Source organism: Anopheles moucheti, chromosome 2, assembly GCF_943734755.1.
Source record: "Anopheles moucheti chromosome 2, idAnoMoucSN_F20_07, whole genome shotgun sequence".
Taxonomy (NCBI): Eukaryota; Metazoa; Arthropoda; class Insecta; order Diptera; family Culicidae; genus Anopheles; species Anopheles moucheti.
In genome coordinates this window covers 20,019,647-20,044,112 of record NC_069140.1, presented here as the reverse complement: position 1 = coordinate 20,044,112, position 24,466 = coordinate 20,019,647, and the positions used below count along the sequence as shown (strand labels likewise).

The 24,466-nt window shown below is 45.5% G+C and overlaps 1 protein-coding gene across 4 annotated transcripts in view; it reads right to left on the bottom strand.

Annotated features, from left to right (window-relative positions):
- Positions 1–24,466, bottom strand: part of LOC128299340 (tensin-1) — a 107,935-nt gene that overhangs the window by 42,967 nt on the left and 40,502 nt on the right. For 3 of the 4 annotated variants that reach the window (XM_053035268.1, XM_053035269.1, XM_053035271.1), the window contains exon 1: positions 15,696–15,836. The exons of the other annotated variant lie outside the window; for it this stretch is intronic. In XM_053035268.1, coding sequence (XP_052891228.1) covers positions 15,696–15,743 — 48 coding nt within the window. In that variant the 5' untranslated portion in view covers positions 15,744–15,836. Of the gene's footprint in view, positions 1–15,695; positions 15,837–24,466 lie in introns of those variants that run through there. 4 annotated transcript variants of the gene reach the window in all.

Sequence of the window (24,466 nt, the reverse complement as noted above, 5' to 3'; positions counted from 1 at the left end):
GATATTAACATAAAAAAACCATCACATTTTCTCTCAGCGAGTTTTTCCTTCTTCTTCTAATTTCTTTACGCACCTTACGGGTTTTAAAAATAATAAAAAAGCTATTTTCTTGCCTCGTACACGAAACTTTTCAAATTCACGGTCAAAAAGTACAACGCCACACACAACACGCCGTAACACTTTAGCGACATTTAATGAGTCTTCTTCTCGGCAAAATGTCTCTTCTGTTCAAACATATTTGCAAAAGGCGAAGGAACACATCACTCGTTACGAGTGTGTCTTCGCGTTGTTGATATGCGTCGTACGTATGCTTGTTCGGTTTTTGTTTTTTTTTATTTTTACGTTTTAGCATTGGTTTTGCAAATTTTGATGTTTCTTCCTTTGCCATCTGTATCTTGCTGTGCAAAATGACATCAGCCAACGGCAGGCCAAATTTAGCCATATCTTGAGCGCCAAAAGTGAAACATGGAAAAGAAATCAGCTGAGCTAATCGGACGCTCAGCACACGCAAATCTACGGAACTGGGACAAGTGGCCCAAGACGATGAACGCATACAGATTCGCTAGCCATAAATGCAGGGCGCGGCAACCGTGTGCGCAAGCAACGCGGTCCCTTTTTCTTAGAAGCAAGTGCCCTCGATAGGGCACCTTCAAAGTGCGAGCGATGCACAAAAAAAACTATAAACCGGTCGAATTAGCTGACCCGTCCGTGCTGGGTTTCAGCAAAAGGAAGAGAAGTGTATGTGTGGTTCACCATCAAACGGTACCGATCGTGAAAGAACCGGGCTAAGGAAAGTCCGCCCTGCACCAGTGCCTCTATCGATCGTAATCATCGAGCTATTAATCACTTGTAACATTTGACCCACTATCGCAACTGGCTCGATGTGCGCTTTTCCTTCCGAAAGGCTTTTTTTCTTTTTCATTAGAGGGATTAATTACATTTTATTAACACTTCCACTATTTACACATCTGGGATCGGAAAGTGCATTTCAACCGTGCCCCGAGAAGATGAAGCAATGCGGGCGTGATTAGTGCGCGCAAACATGGCGATCTTTAACAGTCGATTTGAAACTGCCAACCAAACGGGGGCAGGGGAAAGGTTGTCCATCCCCGCAGCCCTAGGCGCAGGTGGTCACTTTCAACAGCACACTTCTAACACACGCACCAAACACAAGTCCCGGTGCCGGGCCGGTGTTAGTCTTCATTTTCAGCAGCAACTAGCTGTCAGCAAACAGACACTCAATAGCTAATGTACACAGCCCGATCCGAATGGGATTCGAATCGTTTTGGGATGGTAAGCGGGTTTTAGGGTGGGCACGGACACACACACAGATTAACAATTAGCACACCATTAGCGCCCCGCGTTTTGAGGCGACTATTTATCCAAAGACAACTAACACCGTCCATCGGTGGTACCGTCGATGGGCCGCGACCGGGGACATTGCGACAGATGCAACAGCAATGCAGTTCTCTGCTGCAGTGCGTAAGGAGCGCACCCATGCCGGAACGAGACGCATCCAACGTGAATCGGCACAACGCACCACGAAAGCTACAGCTTCTGGTTGGCGTCCTTCCAAATACGCTGGACGCTAACCCGAACCACTCACACCACACACCGTCTGCGCAAATTTCCGAATTTTTTGGTCACATTTTTAAATGTATACTAAAGGAACAATTTTCTAATAAATTACTAATTGCGTTTCACCAAAGACGGTTCACAACACTGAGCACGTACAGAAATAAACAAATGGTTTGAACAACGGGAAAATGGGAAAATCGTAGCAACGCGTGTTGTGTTCGCGCTAGGACATGTATAACTGCACTGCGCTAGGTCAAAAGGAGATTCGTTGCCTTTTGCCATCCCGCGTTTGTGTGGTAACCCCCAACAAACTGTCCTCGACATTGCGTGCGAAAAGGACAACTAATGCGAATGCGAGCACAGTGGAAACGATGCTCACAGTCAAGCAGATTTACTTTTTGATATTAAAAATTTATGGTTGTAAGAATTTTATACTTTAAATTAGAAAAGTTTAAATAATTAATGTTTCACCAATAAATTATTTTCTTTCCGGGGCAAAAGTATGAATTTTCCAAACGAACATTAAAATGTCATCTCCCATTTGCGGGATTGTTTAGAGTTAGTTGGGTCACCCTGTGCCCGCTGGCGTTCGGAAACGGCATCAACATACCGGCGTCGGTTTGTTTTGACGGATTGGGAAGCATGCGCACGTGGTACGGCTGCGGTTGCGGTTTTTCACGCACACCTAGTCATCTCTTTTTCTTTCACGTCGGGAAAATAAGCGTCTGACGGCCCCAAACGCTTGCCCTGGGAGAGGAAAATGTCTCCGTCCGTCAAGGATCCTTGGATGCAGTTCATCCAAAGCGGGGGATTCATTCTCTCGCGAGAAGTTTCTTTCTTTTGATAACAAATTTTCCCGCCAAAAGTTCTTGCAGGTTCTGATAACAAAGGTACCTGTTGCTTCGTAATGAGGAAATTCTCATCTGCAGCCTATTAGCGTGCCGTTTTGCTCCGATCCACAATCTAAGGTTGTATCGTTTAGCTACAAAAGGCCTCGTTGATTGCCTTTGTACAGATCTTGCGCAAAATATGCGCCACGCTGGAAGCCTCTCATTAGCGCGATGGAAATTAAAATGCAATCAGCAAATAATGTTGCAGTTGGCGGCACGTATCAAACGCACCGATTGGGCGATTGTGCATTTGGTTCAGCGTCCGAGCAAAAACCACCTTTTCATCGATCGAGTTCCCTGCAACGATCAACCGGACCGGGGGACCGGGGACTGGTTGGCTGAATTATTTACATAGCAGCACGCAACACACTGCACTAAATCATCTTAACCTTAGCCGGAGACTTCGTGCTATAAGTAACTGCCGATAGACGAGCGGTTTAGATTATTTCGCACAGTTCCGAACAAGTTTTATAAGTTATCGCACCTATCGCGATCGGGGCGTACTCGGTGGACTGATGGTGGTTACTTTCTGTCTCGATCATTCGAAAGATTTGTTTGTCGAGAAATATCACGTCGATAGTAGGTATTGCGGGAAAAAATAGTAACACACTGCCCACTAATTCATGGCATACCGTCGCTAATTCACTATTGCTGTTTACTCTCTGTTTATCAGTTGCCAGTCATCAGCGTGACCGTGCTGTTGGAGCAAAACAAAAACGGTCAAATCGCTCAGCAAATTCTCGTCCCAACGAGACAAACTGGCAACCTCACACCAGTGTCCGCTGGTAACGGAAAAAAAAACTGGGCCATCACAAGGCGCGAATGGAGGTTTCCCTATTGGTGTCAAATCGCGAACTGTTTGCACCAATTAGTTGCTTAATTGATCACTCAACTTGGACCACGATAAGGAATTCCCTCTGCCCCACAGCTTTTTGGTCGATGATTTAAATCCAGTTCGGTCGCGGTAAAATCTTAACTGCTCGAAGCGGGATTAATCACCTCCACCTATGCCGTTGCGGTCTGTTGTGCATGGACAACAGGTCGAGCTATCTTAATTGATCTGATTGGGAAGTTGGTCCGGTGTTTTGGCGTAGATAAGACGTGGACGTGCAAAAAAATGGAATCGACATTCAGGAATGCCAGCGCCTGTTGTACACGGGATTAACATATTTGGAAACACCAATGCTGCATATGAAATTGATAGATGGTCCTCTGTTGTGATTGGTGTAGAAGTTGAATGCCAAATAGAAAAAGGAAAAGTTGGAGTATATTTAATCACGGCAAAAAGTAGAGCTTTATTAGTTATGCAAATGAAAGAAAACAAAAGAGAAAAAACATATCCAATAATCCCCCTTAATGTTGCAATCGTTCATATTATCAAGAATTATCTAACAGCCACCAGATATTCAAATGAGACGTAAAGGTTAAACTATTTCCATCGCTACGCGCTCGATATGCGATCGTCATTGCTATTAATGTGACAAAATGGCGAACTGCATATCGTTCTCAGCATATTTGCCTTTGCAGGTTTTTTATTTGCTGCGCATTACGATATTCTCCACGAAAGAACCAAAAATTTGGGGGAGAGACAAAAAAAATCAAACCGGTTTTGGGAAGCGAATATGTCGAAACGGTCCATATTTCCGAGAATTATCTCCCGACGACATGCTCCTTGGAATTTAGGCAACGTCGGCAATTTGGCGCGCATCCATGCCGAATAGGCCAGCCCGGCACATAAACAGCAAGATGTGTGATCTGTACGACATTTGCGGTGTCGTTGTGTCAACACCGGTCTGGCATTCCTGGTACCGCATGGCACGTACACAGACGATCGTGAATGTCGCGAGAGACGCACTTGGTGGAGATGCACTTCGATGACCTTGAGGGATGACGCTCGTTTCGCAGGGCAGACCTCACAATCCCTATCACCTGGTAGGGCGCACACTGTCAAGGCCATCAGCGTCATCGTTTGTCTTGTGCGGGGTGCGGCTGTCGTGACGATCTACCAACCGTGCACAGGAGCAGGTTGCCGACGGAAGGTGGAAGACGTTGATTAACGTGCTCATTAGATGTCATTCCCGAGCAGCTGATCGTCCCGAGAACAGACGGTGGATAATCTTCATTGTTTGGTCAACCATTTTGTAATGGCGATAATATTTCTTTCGTCCTCACGAAGCTTGCAGAAGAGCTCATGAACTGATGCGAAATTCATCGTCAAGTACATACCTTCTACCGTGTGGTGCCCATTGATAGCAACAAAAAGCGAAAAGCGGCTTCAACCATCTTCAACCCTCACAAACTGCCGTTTCTTGAGTTTGTTTGATGTTTGTTTGAAATCGGTTAAGTGCCAACGCCACAAGTGCACATGGCCTCATCGCTTATTGCACAAACCCCCGGCTTAAGGTTTTGGGCCGTGTGCGCTGACCGGGAGACGAGTGCGCGTGTGAATTGACTTAGATAGTTGCGCATTGCGCGATAGCGGAATCGTACCCGCTTGCTACCGGAAAGGAACAGCGAAATGTGCCGACACATTTGACTCATCACTAAAAATAGACACCCGATTCATGATGGTCAGCCAGGGAAGGCGCAAGAATTAAGCGCACAAAAGCGATTTGCGTGTTTTGCGCAAAACCCGTCGATTATCATGTTGCTGCGGTGTTCCGCATTCTGGTTGGCCGGTGTGGTTTTTTTTTGTGTGTTGGGCAAGCTCGCCGAAAACGCATTTTCCATGCTTATTTAATTTGTCGTTAATTTTACTTCTTTCTACCAGCGCTGCTTTTATTAGTTTGCAAAGATGCGAAACCAATCGTACGCGTTGCTGCTTAGAGCTTAGGCTTATCTGTGAGGTCTTCCGGTGGAATGGCAAATTTTCGGGCGAAGGACACAGCCACCGAGAGGGTCGTACATAAACCGGTTCCTGCTGGTACCGTGTGCGCTGCCGTTGTCATAATTTTTCGCTGTCAGATCGTTAAAACCGATTTTGCATAAATGAGCCGCGCACAAAGGTGCTGGTGCGGTGACCACCACCTTCAACAAGAGCGGGATACCTCTGCATGATCCCGACTGGAACAGGAACCGTGCTTCATGCACGGGGCTGCACAGGTTGACACCGGTGTGTGTGTCGCGTCATCCCGATACTCCTGGTGTGCCCCGGTGTGTCAGAGAAACTTGCCAAACGACTTCAATCGTCGACACCCGCCCGGGGAGGAATAAACGACTCCGCCGGGACACTTCGGGGTGTGGATGATGTTTAATGCAAATTTATTTTTTATTCTCCACACCGTTCGTACTTTACAGCCACGGCTGCATCAGGATTGTGGGGCTTTTGTCCTTCGCGAAGAATGGAGTCGCAGCAAAGAATCGACCACTTCTCGACATCACCTCATGAATGGATGTTTAAATGAGGCGATTTTTCAGCATTCGTTCGTTCTTTTGGCCAGGTTCGATCGCGGTATTCAGCCAGCAGCATGGACGGACGTGTCGTCCAGGGGCTGTGAAGAGTATTCCGAACCAGCCGTTATCATGTTACGCCAGCGTACAAGTCAATTGCGACGATACTGACATGAAAAATGGAACGTCTCATGTTCAGCGACAGGGAGCGCAAAAGCTGGGAAAGGTACACTTCAGGCTATCATCGTGCCGCTACTTGTTGGACGATCTTGAACGGGTTTTATCTCAAGCAGGGAAAATATTGATGTCCATTCATACAGATAATCGACAGCTAATGGGGATGTTCCAGTATTATTTTAGCTCCCTTTTGCTGTATTAAATATTCTAGATTAAGCGAGGTAATTGGTTCTTAATTACACATTGATTCATCTTTTTTTATATTATCTTAAACTTGACGGCTTAAAGTAACAGTCGCAAAAAACCCAATCAACTCTCCAGCGTTTTAATGCTCGATCATTTCATCAAATGTTTATAGGTTGGAACTGTCGTGTTTCCCTGTCAACACACTTAGCTCATGTACTATCTCACGCACTATCTCACGTATGATTGATAGTTCTAAAAATGTGTACGCATATGACGCATGACTTCAGTTGAATATGACACATTGTTTTGGGGTAAAATACTATGACGCATAGTTGGGCGTTCTATAGCAGTTGTGCAATAAATTAGATGCGATTCGTTGACACTATATTTGTAAATATTTGGATTTTTTTAAATTGCATTCCGCAAATAAATCAACGAGTAAACGAAAGCATCAAATCAATATTATTTTGAACTCGTTAACTGGTATTACAAACATTGATTGGTAATCTTTTTGGTACTTTGGTGATAAATAAGCTCATTTCGTATAAAAATATAATCCAGCGAAGATCTCCATGGAACATTTATATCAATATTTGTATTTAAAAAAAAAACACCAATAATCGACACATTACACACAGAGAGCTACACGATGGCCCCCTGTCGCGACCCAATCAGTAAGGACATTTATCTTTGCCTTACCGCTTCGCAACTCCCATTACACCTTTCAACGCTCCCTCGAAAATCGAAGCGTTCCAATCCGGTTATTTATATAACAAAAAAGTGATAACACATTGATATCAGGTTTCCTCGTTTGAATTGGATTACGTCTCAACGAATCATGATTCGGCTCAATAACGACCCACCGATATCTGCTCCCCTCCCAGCTTGCCTGTGACCCATGACATTGCGAAAGTCGTTCAATCAAATGCACCGCCACTCAACATTCTATTAGCGAACCATTCCAATATGTTCGCCGTGTCCACGAAAACGGGTTGCCCGGTCGGAATGATTATGGTCAGCTGGCAGGGAGGCCCACCAAGGTGTGCCTTAATCAAGAGCAAACAAACAACCTTCCCCCTTCGGACGGTATCCGCGGCGGAGGTGACAGAAGACCGGTGGACCGTCCCGTTCGCTACGGTGCGCAAGCGACAATTAAAAGCAATTATAATCGTAAATTAAGCCTTCCTTTACTTGTACCGCCGGGCAGTGACAGGTACGCGGCCACCCGCAAGAAGAACGGCGGTGTCTGCCGAGGGTGGCTGTTTTTAATGTATGCTCCTACACATAGGGCTCCTAGTAGCCTAGGAGTGATATTGTGGTGGTGACAGAGCGGTTTGATCAGTCGCACTTCCGATTGTGCGGGGACCTATCGACTGTTTGCTGAAGCAACTGTTGGCATCACGCTTATCTGAGTCTGAACCCCGTTTTATAAGTGGTACGTATGAATGATACGCTGGAAGAAGTCATGCACGCTAATGAATGGTCATCTCCGAGCTAATAGAAGGCATCGCTGATGGCACGTGAATTTATTACTGCCATTGCCTTGAACGCGTAGACAACGACACTCCTTCATCAGAGTGCGACAATCTACGGAGCCCCAGTCTAATGCTAGTGATTTGCAAGCTGCATCTCTGCACCCGGCAATGCGCTCTGACATCACTGACGTGATCAAGAATTTTGCGTCTCACATAGATCATCATCGTGACCCATCCGACGTATCTGTTCATCTAGAGCGGCAGTTAATTGCTACACGGTGGCCCCACGCACACGTCACGTTACACACAAAGGTTGCGTGCTTGGCGAGAGGGTCTGCCGCTACTGCGCTGACCTACGCAGTACAAATTAATTGCTAGAATCGTAAACGAGCGATCGTGTGCGATAATCGTCGACAAACACTGTCGACTGTCGATTTACTACGCAAAGTGACACGGGTGCTAATAGTAACCTCAAATCAGCAGTATTACAGGGTATCCCCTTTTAGTGAGCAACGCGTCGAACGTGAAGTCATCGGTTTCACAAATAATCTGTCCACGTAGCGCCACCGCTGACCGAATGGCGAATGAAGCACACACACTCTCGCACACACACAAAAAAAACATCCCGACATCAGCATTTACAGCATTGACAGCAGCTGTCATGAACTTTTGACACTTGCCATCTGCCCGCGGCCGTATCCAGCGCTGGTTGGAGCGCTCATTTTTCATCTTGTGGATGCCACCCAACAAGACAAATGATGGGACCGGGGGCATACGGCATACGGACAACCTGTGGACAGCTTGCAAATTTGTCCAAACATTCGACAACAAAACCGTTTTGTTAGGTGCGACAACAACAACAAAAAAACCGTATCATGTCCCGCATACATTATAGACGCGATCTTTTATGCGATCCTCGATAACGGAGGGGTTTTGAAATTGATCATATTTAAATGTCAAATCACAATCCGACAAAATGATGCCATCGTATTTCGGTGCAAAGAACAGCAGGTCCATCAGTGTCATTAACCTGCGAAGGAAAATCCAATTTCAACTTCATCATGCGCTCGGATCAATAATTCAAACCGAAGAAACCGGTTCTAGGGCAGGGCCCGGGCTATCAATCATTGATGACCACCACCATCGGATCGGGCGGCTTCAGAATGCCACACCCGAAACGGAAAGGAAATCCCGGTCCCGGTTGGGTAACGACCTCACACAAGTTTGCAGCGGTTCGTGACACCGTTTGCAAGTTGGGGGAGGGCGTCCCCCCTACGACTCTACGACGTTTTATCAGCTCCCGAAGAATGACCTTGTGGAATGCATAATATCAAAAACCCCTCGCTGCTTCTGCCTTTCTGAGCCCTTGGTTCGGCAAAATCTGGAAACGATCCGAAAGCAATCAAGCGCACCAAGGAATGTGGCCCGAGGTCGTGAAGACCGCGAAACCGCGCTGCTGATGTGCATGACCAGGCCGTTTGCCTGCGAGCCGGTGAGAAAAGCTGAAAAGCTTTTAAAATCAAAACATTATCAAATGGAGGCTTTCCTTTCCATCCCCGGGGAAGAGATTTTCATAAAAGCCAATAAAGCAGAAGCGAACGAGCGAGGTGTGTCCATTAAAACTCATCAGGGCTAATGATTGGGTCGCGTGTCCCGCGGATTCTCACCCCCTCCTTCCCCTGATGCACAGGAGTAATTAAGCAGGCCCTTCAAAGCGGGAGGAAGTACCGAGTGGGAGGCTCTGCTTCCACCGCAATCTCCGCACACGCCGCGCTCGGCCACCCGGTGGGAAAATGGTAATTTGACACCTTTGTGCGGTAAATCCCTAAAAAGGATCGTTTGTCGTGTGACGGCGACGACATCGGGCCAAGGTTTCGGGATGTCGAATTGATGCAGAAAATTTGCACGAGCTTTCAACGGGCCTCAAAGATGGGCACTGCGTGACCGCAAAGGGAACACACCGTGCCCGTTGCCGTGAACTATTTTAATGTGTACCATTCGCTTGGCGGCACGATCTTGGGGTTTGTGTTTTTGAAGTGACTCATAGCGGTACAACTCATCGCTTTAGCACTCCCGGCCAAATGTATGTGTCTCTCTCGTGGTTTTCGTACTCTTGTGGATTTAATTTATGCTAAAGATGGTAATAACGGCGGCACGGTATCATGTCTAGCCATTATTGGGTTCGCCATTTGCACAACCTTCAACAGTTTCCGCAATTTGCTTTTTTCAATTCGAACAGCACCGGGAGAAGATTTATTGATCGCGCTTTACTGAGCTGTGTTGATTTACTGTACACAGCACATACATTGACGTACGTTTACACTTACGTTATCTATTTTTACGAACGCTTTAAAGTTGACCAAAAATGTTCCAAGAGACACCAACATTTGCGCGATATGACTCAACGGTTTGTTTGGCTGCGCTATGGCTGAACCAACATCCGCCACCTCATCGGTGGATAAATTGATACGAGTGTTTTATGGAAATGGAACGCGGTTAATTATCATTACATTTGATGCTGTGTTTTAGAGCGCATTGCTTCATCTAAACTCTTCTCGCAGTTCGTGCCAGACCTGTTGCCCGGCGGACAAATATCGCATCGAGGGTGAAAAATAACAAGCGAATAAATCACCACCCGGACCTATCCCAAAAACCACGTCCCCCGTCGAGCGTATGGGTCAAATCAAACCAAATTACTATCATTAGGTCCGTACCGAGGTGAGGCGAACCGGCAGGTAAGATACGTGGTGGGAAAACCATTTAATAATATTAAAATGAGCTGCGATGCCGTTTGCGAAAGGTATGAGCCTCCGGGGGAAGATATTGAATACCAAACTCATTAGATGATGCAAGAGTGGGAGCGTAATATGAGTGGCTTTTGATGTGGTGGGAGATTTATTGAAGAAGGACCTTTGATGACAATTTAACAGAGAGAAGGTTAATTTTCATTACTATTCGAAGGTACTCGCCATACGTATGTTTTAACCCCCCTTACGCTATTTCTGTTGCGGATGATACAGCGCATGATGCGAGCATTTATTTCCAGATGCTATCTCATAGTTTAACTGAAAAATTTGAACAACACGAACAAATATGCGTCTCTTTGCATCACTCTTCCCCACCGCTCTCTGCCAACTGACAAGACACTTGAGTTATGATACACCACAACCCCAACGGTACCGCGTGGTATTCAATTGCTTACATCATACACACTTACAAGCCACGAAAGTGATGTGGAAAGAGCAATAAACTAAACATTCTACCTTGCCACCAGCAAGAGATTCTTCACCGAATTGGAATTTGCATCTCAACTGTCGTACATTAACCATATTACCTTCCCCCCCAAAAACCAGACAATGTTCGGTGCTCCAACCAAACCGATACGTGTGGCCTCTCCACCTTTAGGGCTTAGGAGAAACCAAATTGTACCACTATTATTTTGCGCATCACAGTGCGCCCGCAAAACGGCAGCCATTGGCCAATTTCATCTTCTAATTTCCCAGTGGTTTTTTGTTTTGCTCCCTCCGCTGTTTAGAGTGTGGAAACAAAAACTGACCGCGGTGCTTGTAGAACCACCGACGTCTAGAGACCAACTTGGATTGGTAACGGGCTAAAAATAAGTCCAAGTCATGCTAGAGCAATGTGCGCCAATACCCGCGTCGGGGATGCTGGAGTTTTCGGGATGAAGGTATATCTAATTAGTTTGCTACTTGCCAGACGCCAGACGCGTGATCGGGCGCTTGCAGAGTGGCCGTGTATCTTTGCAGGATGATTCTTGCAGGTAAGAAATGAAACTTCTTTTGTTTGATAGAATAGAATGTATTTTTGTTTTTGCGAGCAATAATGGTAAGAATAGAGCGTTGATTAAGTGTTGGGCCTGATAAGCAATCATGCTAACGATTAAATACATCAATTCATCTTGAGGATGCAATAATTCTACGCTCTTTGTAAGGATGTACTGCACCCCTAAGAAATGATTGTGTACAGGAAATAAATCCTCAACCGCAACATACATTTCCCTCTTGACAAACGGAAGCAAATAAAACCATTGAAAACGGTGAGCAAAAGACCCAGAGGGGAAACGGTGAATTGGCATCATTAGCCGCTCCCGAGAGGAAGCCGCTGTACTGTCGCACAGCCGAACAGCCGACAAACATTATCATAATCATAGTGTGCGCACACCTGGACACGAACCGCTCTGAATAGTGCCGTCTGTTCATCCCGTACGCATCTTGCCCTCACCTGGCATGGCTGAAGACGTGGCTGTACAGCGCGACAGTGACAACACGGCCCCGGCAATCAATCCATCAACGCCTGTTCAACCGTTCTGTGCTGTATGGTAGGACACTTGCGTGAGTCCTTGTCACGTTTGTCAGCGGTGAACATTCGCGTGCGCGCATGTCGCGATAACCAATATGCAGCACAATTGATTGATGAGTGGTGGGCTTACGTGGTGAATATTGGACGCACTCCAGTCCAGATTGTCAAAGGTACATCGAATTTCTGTAACGTTTAATGGTTGACATACGGTTTCCATGACGACTGTTCCTTCTTTGTAACAATAAGAATCTCTGTGGCGCCTGTTTGGAAATACAGGACAGCAGCAGGACAAAAACTGTCTATTGCTTAAAACACTACAGCAAAACCGATCTTGTGACGATCGAACAATATATCGCTTATCTACGATCACGCTTTAATGCTTCTTCAAGGACACAGGTGCCGGTAACTGTCAGGACGAGCGAGCCTTCTCCGCACGGGGCAAGAACGATATTTCTTACGTAAGGCTGATCTTTGCATCTTTGTCCGAACCACACATCCAACGATCGTTCCCAGGTAGAAAAGGGCATTCCAGTCTGGTCAGGCCCGGGGGTTTCGGGGTTTGGATATTCTTGGAACGCGCCAGGGAAAGAAGCAAATACATTTACGATCACCAACCTGCTTCCCTACACAGCGACGCCTTCCTTTCGTTAGCGTTAGGACCGTAGACACCGTTTTGCCGTGTCATAAAATCATAAATTCATTTCCGTTCGAGTAAGCTTCCGAGATTGTGCGCCTTTTTTCTCTTGGTAATGGGCACAACAGACAGCAAGGGAAAAAAATTGATATAAAATGATATGTTTTTTTTTTCTCTTCACGATATTGTTTTTGCGCACACAAAGTAACATTAATGCTTTCAGCGGGAACATGAGTGATATTTTATGTTGCTGATCTAAATGTGATTCCAATCAAGGGCTGAGTCTTATGTATACGGGTTCTTTCCAATTAAATTTCAAAGGAAAAGAAGCTTTAGGGGAGATTAATGTTCAGGTCACATTGTTGCCCTTCAAAGTAAAGGAAAAAGTTTAAGAAAGATTAACATAAATAATTATTTATACACTAAGTTTCAAACAACATGCTGAAAAAAACAATACAGCAGTTGGTTTTTTGGTTTGCTCAATTCGTTGGTAAAACAATACCAAACTAATTGAAAAATACAAATAAATATTTAACATTGTAAGTACAGCTCCAAGCAACAAGAGCTCGCCGACGAAAACAGTGCATCGAACCATCAAAACCACAATAACAATTCTACCAAAAACCGACATCACTCACAAGAAGAAACTGAGAAACGAAAAAAAAACCGAAAGCAAAACAACATAACGCAAGGGTAAGTAACAGTCAAAATGTAAAAATGGCACGAATGACAACATGCCTTGTCGGTCAACTGGGCAAACACATCTTGTGCGTTTGGTTCTTAAGACAACGGGGAGAACAGAACGCCACACCTTAGGGCAACTTTACAGGGAAGCAGGCTCGCGGGAGTCGAAGAAGAGGAACACACGCCACAAGCCGAAGTTCCAAATTTCCGTCCACACGGAGACATAACAAACCCGTCGTTCGCTAGTTGGAACGTGATTTGCATGGTTTATTAGTATTTAAGCGTATCGTTTTTTTCTTGTCTTCCTTCTTCCTTCGTCTGTTGAAACATTAGCCGTGTTTGCGTCAACTGTTTGATCGTAAGGAGTTTTGGGACATTATCTCGTATGGGATTTGCATCAGGGCATCACCCATTCCCAAATTCCCCCCCGGAGCCGAACGGACATGACCATGTGTAAATCCATTCAACACGTGGGAAATCGTGGCAGTTAAAGATGTATAATGTGTACCGGTGCCTGGCCTCTTCTATCGGTCCGTGTAAACGGGTCCTATACAGACGTAAAACATAATTTTGTGCTTCTTGGAAATTGGAAGAATTATTTTCCGTTTTGTTTTGTACGGAAATTTGACAGGTGTGATTAATTACGGGTTGCTCCGTGGACCGCGCATACCCGAAGTCTAAGCTGATTAAGCGAATAAAGTGGTTTCGCCTCCCGGTATCGCCCGAAGGGAGTTTGGGCAACGGTTTTTTGGAATGTTTGAACCGTCCCGCGTGCGTTGCGGTCGGTTGGAAGGAAACAGTAGCTCCAATAAAAATGCCACACTTGGGCTTGGGAGCAAACAGAGAGCCAACAAACAGCAACTCTGTTGTGAGATGTTGCTCAATAAAGGAAGCAGAACCGTTTTGCTGAAGTTGTAATGGCATAACCCGTCCGAAGATACGCAAACCCCCGATGGCGTCCCATTTCGACTGATATTAATTAATTGTATCACATACGCGCGCGAAGCATTTGCACACATGCAGTTCAGCTTAATAAAAAAGGATCTCTTTTGCACTCATAAGTTGACTTTAAATGGACAGAATGGCAAAAAGATGCAACTTTAAGAACAAAAAAACGAGATATACACAAATTGAATTCTTCTTCAATGGCTGACGTGCTTTATGGAAGCAGACTAACCAACCAACAAACAAAAAAAATGAATGAAGTATCTTCATTCTTAACGGCGCAGTTATTCAAGCAAAAAAAGGTCTTAAAATTGCTTCCCAACTACGTCATCGGTGAACCCTTGCAGCGGTGCAACCGTTCTGTTGGCATAATGCACACCATGTGCCTGGCAACTGTTGGCCATTCCTCAAGATTTTCCTCGCCAATGCAATCACAAAGTCGCTTTATGTTGTGTTGCGTCCGGCCGTTTAAGACTTATGATCCCGCCACTACGCACAAGCATACACAAACCGTGCGGGTAGTAAAAGTGATTAGTAGGTCAGTTGTCGGTTCCCGGTGACCACGATCTAGTGGGTGGGTGATGATGCCGCATTCTCGGATATTCATGTTGTGCTGTTACATGTCGTGAAAGTGGTACCGATTTGTTTTTATGAACACACACAACATCCAACCACTGAGATTCAAGACTTGAAACTTGAATGATCGTAGAGCTGAGCGGTACAACAACGACAAGACGATGCGATCATTGCTTTGCTTACGTGTGCCGAACCCTGCACGCTGTACAACAGAATGTATTTACACTTTCCTTTTCGATTGGAAATGAAAAGCGGTCGAATGGCACGGCAAGGATGATCTATTTCAGTAGTTATTTTCATACAAAACTAGACATCGCGAAGGAGGACGCTTTCCGAAAAATAGTAAAATATTTTCCCAAACTCACACACACCCGCACGGGCACGCATTAATGCTTCACATTTATTATCCCATCGCTCTGCTTTTGGGATCGTGCTCATTGGAATTGTGTTGGTTGGAATAGGTTGAATAATTAAATGCATTTGCTTGTAAATAAACAGTGCATTTCACCGCCATTATGCAGTTACTACGACGCCGACAAACGCCATGGTAGCCAATGTAAACAAATGCCTCAGCCAACGGGCGATCATCCATTCCCAACGATCGGAAACGCATTGGCCGGGATGGGTTTTGCTACCACAGACGATGGTTGACATTTTTCGAACATTTCGTGTACGATATCTTCCCGGTGTCTGTTCGATTGGGGTGTTGAGCGTGCGTGGTTTAAAAATTAACACCCCGCCGACTACGACGATGCGGGCGCTGCTCAATCCGTTTCTTCTTTTCCACATGTTCCATCCCCCTGCAATGCTTCGTTGTCCGAAGTTCCCAATCAACCGTACCTTGAGCGTGCTGGAAAGACTGAATGACTGCGAGTTGACTCTTATCATGGTGAGGCTGGGTTGCGTTGGCACGATGCGCTTCTGGCTGGATCGATGATCTTAGGGGGCAGAATAACCCTTGTCCGGTTGTGAAACTCGTTGCCTTCTCAGCGGATCGTTCTCTGCACGAGACAAGACGTGAGGATGCGAGAATGCGGTTCACTCGGTCATCGGTTCGTATGCGGCAGAGTTGCTCAGCGACTCTGCCGACAGCTCGCAGTGCGCTAAACAAGCAGCACCGCGTCACCGGCAGTATTGGGAAGTATTCTGTTTCAGCAAGGGACTCTGATAAGCATTCCACCGTGTTGTCACTGATAACCGTAAACGAAGACACTTGAACGCAATCGGTACAGTATTCGCGAGCGTTGCCTTCGCTCGGATTGTAGTTGGAACACTCCGTCAGGAACTCCGACCAATTGGGGAGAGTGTTTCAAAAATTGATTTTAGCCCGCTTTTGGTGTCGATTTTTGTTTCACCCTTTTTTATTGCGTGCTATCAACACTACAACAGCTCACACGCACGCATACACCACCAATTTGATAAGGATAGCATAACATATCGAACGTAGAAAAAAGGGCACAGTTGGATTGATTGCTTCGATAAGGGGAGGTTGGAGTACACTTGGCACAAATTTTAGCAGAAATGGGTTGTTGTTTGCACGTTATTTCAAATTAGTGGTACACGGTGAAGCCCATCAGAACTTGGCACGGTGAACACGAAACGACGAAACGATCACAGACGGACGCAAGCGAAAGGAACTACCAGCGGGAATAGCATAGGAACAATTCGCAACCACTCTCAGCACAAATCGATCCGACTGGTTTAGCTGCGCGGCACGAAATATCCACCAGCCGTGTTCCACACACAACGGTAGAGATCGATCAGTAATGGCAGGACAGAACAAACTGCACAGTAACGCACATACAGCACACGCGAAGAAGGGAAAGAATTTTTAACACACACGCACATACACGCACACACACACTCTACACTCTAATTACATGATCTAGGCGGCTTTTGTAAATCTCTTCCCAATCTGCTCCATCCGTACCGCGAGGGGGGGACAGAAAACGCTTCAAAAGTCGCGAAACGATAAGCAAATGGGACGCGCGCGCCCTACAGTACGTACGGTCTGTTCCAAAGTTTCCACACGAATGAGAGCGCACCGTGCTCTCGCGGTCCGCCAGTGGCAGGATGTTCAAAGCTTCTCGTGATTCCTCCCCTGTTGCTGCACACCAACGGCAGCGTGTAAAGGCAAGGGTGTCAAACTTGGTAATGTGCAAGGGAAGAACTATTCTTCAAAAAAATAATTTTCTTTATTTTACAGAAAAAATACGAATTTGATTGTTTTGATACAACTTGAAATGTTCCAAGTAACGGCATTTATATATACTATACTATAGTAATAAAAGTTCAAAACTTCGACAGTACGGGTCAGATTGATTTGTTTAGTTTGCAATCGATAATTTCGAAATACACTAAACTTTTCCATTATTTTCATCACGTAAATGGTAGTTTCCATTAAACGTAAATAAACATTTTCTGTCCCTGATATATAATTAGGGAACTAATATATAATTCTCTAATATATAATTTATTTATTAATATTTTGTTCAAATTCAAGAAATACCGTACGAACTAGATTTTCTACGACTTGCTGGAGTTCTTGATGAGATAAACAGACGTTTTTAAATTCAATTAAACACCTTTGAACATTTTCATTATTACATGAGTTATTTTAACCCGGTTTTGGGCCCGTAGCATAAATATAACGCCATTTAGTTTTGTCATTTTGACATCGACAAGTAAATTCGTTCCGTATGTTAGGCTTATTTTTCTTACAACACGCATTTGCAGCTTTTGTTTCTACATATAATTGATATTATCAAGCAATAAGGCAAGACCAATATTCAAGAAGTAAAACGGATGGTATGACCATATGACAGAACGTAAAGTTCTGTTATATTTTTAAAATTGACATTACAACCCCATTCGATCTCAGTATACATATGTTGAATATATAAAATTATTTAATAAATAAAATCAAAATAAACCTTAAATATCATGCAACTTTATATGTTGCTTTATATATATTTTTTTTGTTTCGTTAGAACGGCCTGGCCGTATCGACTTATTTTACCACGTAGCAGGATAGTCAGTCCTTGCTACGGGGGATTAGTCCGGATGGGATTTTGGTCCGGTCCGTTCGTGTGAAGACCGGCTCCGCTACCATCATGCCACCGGGCTGCCCCAATGCTTTATATATTTGATGATTTGAGATTTGATAACACATATCAGACAAAGCAACTTTTAAATCCCATGTGTGTGCATGACTCATAGTTGTTACAAATTAATATCTTTATGCCGTGTACATGCGTGAGAAGATGTCTCATGTATTCCTCAAAGCATACGATCACTTTAAAAATTAACTAATATTGTAAATCCGTTAAGCTGCTTAAAAATGTACATTTATCATTTATTTATATTTGTTACATTATTGTACTTAATCCCTTAACCTCAAAGGTCAATCCAACATGAAACATTAGTTTGCGAACAAACCAAAATGGGAAGAAATGGATAAAACTCAACCAATCCCATGCTCGAACACCACAAAGTTCGACACCCTTGACGTAGGGCGATCAACCGTCCTCTCTCTCTGCGTCATACGCACCCCCGCGTCATACCGTTCTTCTTTCTCACTCATTCCCATTTTTTCGCCCTTGTCCACTGGCCTCTCGTTCGCTCATCAGCTAAAAAAAAAACCTAACCCTATCCCACATGTGTTCCGCTTAACGCCTGGGAAGGCCTGCAAGCCGACACGTTTTACAACATCGATGAGCCTCCACAAGATGAGCCTCTTTTTCGCGGATCGGTTTCATTGCCCTTTTTTTCGTGTGTGCGGCTGATTCGGTGTTTTATTTTCTTTCGATCCTTCTGTATGCGCGTTCGCCAACGGCAGCCCTTGCCGTCCGTGCTGCGCGAAATCGCATTGAGGGTTGCGTTTTTATGTGTGTGTGTGTGTTTCGGCGAATTGGCCACCAGGTTTGGCGCGTTGGGGCCACGGGGATCATTTCTTTTAATGGACGAAAGTTTATCCATGGGTCCGATGACAAGCAAGCGAAAACGGGACTGCGCGCACAGCAAAACCGCTGACCGCGATCATGTTAAGCGTTTAGTAAGGGGGTAAGTAAGCGAAGAGAAAGAACGACAGTAAGAGAGAAAGAGAGATATAGAGAGAGAGAAGAGTTTACGGTTCTTGCTGACTCTTGCCATTCTGTGGATCATTATACGAGCCCTGTCGAACGATGGTTGGTCTTGTTGTGCGCTTTTTTTTCGTGAAAACAAAAAATCACACATACACAACCACACACTACCTCCCCCCCCCCCCCCCCCCCCCTCCACTTATGTCGCAACCCCCAGTGGATAAACCTCCTTTTCGTAATTTTCTGTTTTCTTCCGATCTCCACTTGTTCCGCATTATTGGGGCCTAGCACAAGAATCGCACACGCAAATCGCTTTCTCACGTGCTCATGACACTTTCCACAGCTACGCGCCAACAGCACCGGAGTTTGCGGTGAGGGGAAAACAAGAGCCTCCTCGATCGCAAAGGGGAAAACAACCTTCGAGGTAAGGAAACGCGATAGACGATCCCTCAGCGGTGGAGAGATCGATGATGGAAAGAATTCACCAGAAGGTACATGTTAGGACGGCGTCCATCATCCGTATGGAAATACTTCGCGTGCTGGTCGCGGGAGAAACATTTCGTTCCCTCGGTGGATTCTGTGTGCAGCCGCTTCTTGGGGCGGAATTGATAGCATTCCCCAACCTCCAGCCCAAGTCAAGTCAAGTGGATGGGAATGAGGCTGAAAAAAACACGGGTAGACTGTCGAAATGATGGAGTGGGCATCAGCAACGGGGATTGAAGCATTTTACATTCGCGAAAGCGTCGTGCTTCGAGTGCCGTTGAGAGCATGAAGGAAGCAAACAGCATTACCCAACAAACGCACGGGTCAATATGATTGAGTGAAGGGAATTGTAAACGTTGCCATTCTTTGGACGAGAAGAGAGTAAACAAATAACTTTTTTTGTCGTTGTATTGAGTTTGCGACTGGTAAATGACTTCTTTATCGCACTTGCTGCACGTGAAATTAATTGTTTCGACACACTAACTGCAGCTAAACGATAATGCCATGGTTAAATGCGTTGCAAATTGCACTTTCGTCACCCACAGGGAGTGTGATGGTCAAGGACGACGGCACAAAACATGTAACATTTCATCCAAGTAGGCGCGCACTTTAGGTTTATTAATATATTTTTACGCTTCTCTCTATGCAGAAGCAGAGTACAGCGAGGCAATGAGAGATGATGACGCCAACAAAGCCAACGACAAATTATTGGCCCGATGCATTAGCATACCCGCCTATTAATAGAGTAGGAAAACAAGAGATCATCTCGAAAAACAAAAAAATTCACTCTCATTTCCTGTCCCTCACAGGAACAGCTGTTTTGCGATTAATAACGCGTCTGCCAGCTCCGGCCTGTTTGGGTGGCTATTGCAAACAATCTTACATCTCACACACACACACTCGAACGGTGGGCGCTGATTCATCCTTCAACAAGGCGCCGGTTTTAACGCTTTCAGCTGGCAAAGCAAGGATGACAGCCATTTCTACGGTTCGGTGATTATCGATTTTCCGATCGAATAAATAAGCAACAAAAAACAGGCGCGGAATTAGTTTGTTCCGTTCGTTGCGCGCTGGAACAAAGCTTCCCCGCCTGCTGACTCGCTGGCGGTTACAGAGCATCTGACCAGAAGATTAGTGTGCCCTATGATTTATGTCAAGGCCGTAACAGTACCGTTTGAAGGAACGATTTTTCTCGGTGTTGTGATGTGATCTCAGTATTGCACAAATCACATACCAATGCCGCTTGTTGCCCGCGTGCTTGATCGGCCCTATGATCGGCCACTACCCCTCGGGCTGTGACACGTTAATGCAATGTGATGGATGGCAATGTCGGGAATGGGCAGTCAACGAAACCACCAACCCAACGGAACACCAGAACAGCAAAATAACTCGAACACCGTTCTGGTACATGCGAATGGAATTCGCAACGCGGTTGGGGGGTTGGTTGGGAACGGCGAGCTATTGCTGCATCTGGAACGCATAAGTACGCTTATAAACCCCGATCTGCCTTGCACGTATGGACGAGATGAGATCATGGTTGAAATGAAATTATTCCAGCCTGAAACTCATCTCACTCAATAATGTTGCTCCACATGCCTTCGGGTCCATCTAATCCTACAATGTTGCGCGACGTTAGAACATGGCGATGACACTGCGTTTGACGTGTTTGACGTGTAACGTGCAAACGCCCACAACTTTCGTTTGGGGAAGTTAAAAAAAGTATTCTTCCTCTCGTTTTGCTCCCTTTCCCACATTTACTCCCACAACTTCGCAGCGTTCCACTTTCACACGGCGCGGATAAGTACTTAGGGCGATGGCAAATTACGAATTCACGACTCCACACCTAATCAATCATCTTCGCAAAAGGGTGGCAAAATGGATGGTTGGGCAAGTGAACACAAATTTTCCACACAGGAGAGCTAACGATAACGGCGCGGGGTAGTTTATGGGAACCCATTCGGGTCGGGGGGCTGCTGAAAACAAAATGAAATTTAATTATTTCATTATTTTCATCTTAGTCGGCCAACGGTTCGGTTCGTTGGGCCGTTGTCATTATGGGGAGGTTTTTCCAAGGTTTTTGTTTTTTTGGCCAATCCATTTTTACACCATTTATAACGCAAGCAAATTTGATTAGCAAAGTTGTCGAACAAATTGGAAATTTTCCTCTCTTCATGTTGGTGTTGCTGTGTGTTGTAATGCGAAGATAATGTTAACGCGTAAATAACGCTAAAAACACTCACACAGCAAACATGGAAATGGAAATGTTAATGGAAAGGACTTTCTCTCGCTGGGAGGAATCTTTCGGGTCGGCACAGACAGTTCAAGGTAAATACTACACCATATGCGGTTCCCAACAACGCTGGAACTGCGTCGTATTGATGGATCGATAAAGGCCCTCACCTAACCTGGCCTGTATCAAACCGATACTAATTACAAGAAGTTGTCAAAAGCGTACCCAACACGCACCAACATCTCGTTTCTTTCGACAGCTCCTTAGCGGTTAGCGGCCTTCGGCTCCACAGCTAACAAGACATTCTTACCATACCACGCACAACGGAAGGGAACATCCTTCTCCTGCCACCCTTTTCCCGGTGTTGCGATTAATAATTCAATGTACTTCTTGCCACATGGCGCGAATTAGCAGCGCGAAGACTTACGACGACAGGCAGCCGTCATCATTTTCATCGGCAAGCGCATCATCGCGTCGCATTCTTCGCAAGCCATCAATTTAGCGCGGGAAAACTGCACGGTTTTGTGCCCCTTGTCAAAAATAGCACGAGCCACGTCAAACAACCTGGACGACTGCTCCATCCAGGGAGTTGCGAAAGAGAGACACAGAGATCCTCCGGATTTTGAAGTTTTGAGCATATAATGTGTTGCGTTCTATTAAAAAAGAAAGACGACAGCATTCCAGCTTTCCAGCAGCTGCGCCACTCGGGCGATACTTGGGAATGAAACGGGAGGAATAAATATCCGCCCGTTTGGAGGCAAAGAAAAAAACATAAAAGCCACATGTCAGCGGTACGATGAATCAAAAACGATTCAATCAAAATAGATTATACGTAGTAAAGGGGTTTTGTATTGCGTATCTTACAAAGCTTGCCCTCGCACTCGGAAAGTTCAGGCGGGGAGTAAACCTTCTGGAAGTTCACCCAACTGTAAGCACCGGTCTTGGTACACCGTACAGGTAACGGAAGAAGAGACACATAATTACCGTAGCCACACCGAAAGCAAGGCCCCTGGATGCTAAACGAGGTGTCTGGCAGGATTTTATTGCACCACGGATGCCAAACCCTTCCGGGCGGGGTTGGCGACCGATGATTAGACGAGTCGCTGTTGGCCAGAGTTGGACCGGGATGATGGTGTTTAGCAACCGTGGTCTCGGTGAAGTTAGTACTTTGCCAGCCCAACATAAACCCGGTAGGTGGGAAGTTCGATCTAATCTTTCACTCGGTTCTGCCAAAGGTCGCGGTTAGATTGGTTGCCGAAAGCAAGTTTCGCGCTTTGATCAGTTAATACAGAGTGCGAGAGGCTGGGATTTTGCAAGAACCACTAATCTAGCCTTGAAAGGAGCCCTTAACCGATGTACCGAAGTGGATGCAAACCTGCGGTACGGTTAGACGGGACTTATTACTCAATCGAAACCTGCCAGCGAGCGAGCAGGTTCCCCAGGGTATTAAAAACCACCGTATAGGATGTACGGAATTATTTTACAACACTCATGCCAAACTGACCATCCTGCTGGACGGGAGTTCCCGTTTGGTGGAAGTTGAGAGAGAAAAAAAAATTAAGGTCACGTGAAACGTTAAGCATTGGAATGTGAGCGCGAATGCAAACGGGAAAATAGATTTACGACCATCATAAGTATTTTAAATCATTCGAAATTCGCAGCATCTCACAGACGACAGCTGGCAGTAACACTGGCGGTGGAGTCCCCAGAGCAGCGCAACACAACTCGTTTACCCAAACGCACGGTGTATATAGGAAGACGATTAATGCTTTGCAATGGAGCAGAATATTATGAGTCCCGGTGCCACAGAACAAATGGATGCACGCAAGCTTGTAAAAACGCAATATAAAACATCCCCAGAGAGAGAGCAGCGCGATGTAATCACAGCTGACAGCGCCGAAAGGAAAACACTGGCCGTCGATCGTGATCGTGAGGGGAGGAAAAAAGACATTTAATGTTTTTACCACCAGCTCCACCACCACCACCATCCATACCGAGCAATTGTACAATAAATTATAATTCTGTCAGTTTATTAGTTTTCGCACATTTGCCCCATGAGCGGCTCGTCGTGGTAAACGCACGGTAAAGAAAAGTCAATTCGCTGGTCGCCTTTCACGATGCCACAGTGCGCACAGAGGACATTATCTTAAGTGCGAAATTCACCCTGCTTCGGGGTGATTGGGTGCCAAAGCCAAGGTATTTGTTTCTTTTTATCTCTTTAGGGTAGGGTCCCCGAGTAGCATCACGCATCAACACTTCTCCGCTCCGGGTCACGAAAGGAAAAACACCGTGAGGAAGGTTTGGAATGATTGTAACGCACGATCGCGAAGCAGTTCTCTTTTTTTATGGGATTCAGATGCCAAAAAGGCCCAAATGGCAGCGGTGCAAATGGGTGAAGTCTTGCCGTTGCGTATTACCGTGGCCATGTAGATTTAGGTGGATTTGATTAATTATTTGGAAATCGTTTTAAAACATCCGCATCTGCGAGCTGACGTCATCCGGGTAATGGTGGTGATGACAGCACGATGCTACTGCCTGCTACGGTACAGTAGTTTTGATGCTGTGGAACGCCACAGCACAGCAAAAATATCCATGACGCTAGTAAGACCAACTAGTGGTCGAAACGTTGCGGAGCATTACAACGAGCAATCGCAATGTGATCGTGTTGTTTGGACTTTAATTCTTTCAAGTCTCTTTTTGAGGTACTTTCAATAACTGCCCGTCGATTGTCGATCAGCTTCATGAAATCGATTCATTTGGTTAACGCAAGGATGCTCGTACAGATATGCAACACACGTCTGTTAGATCACTCCGAT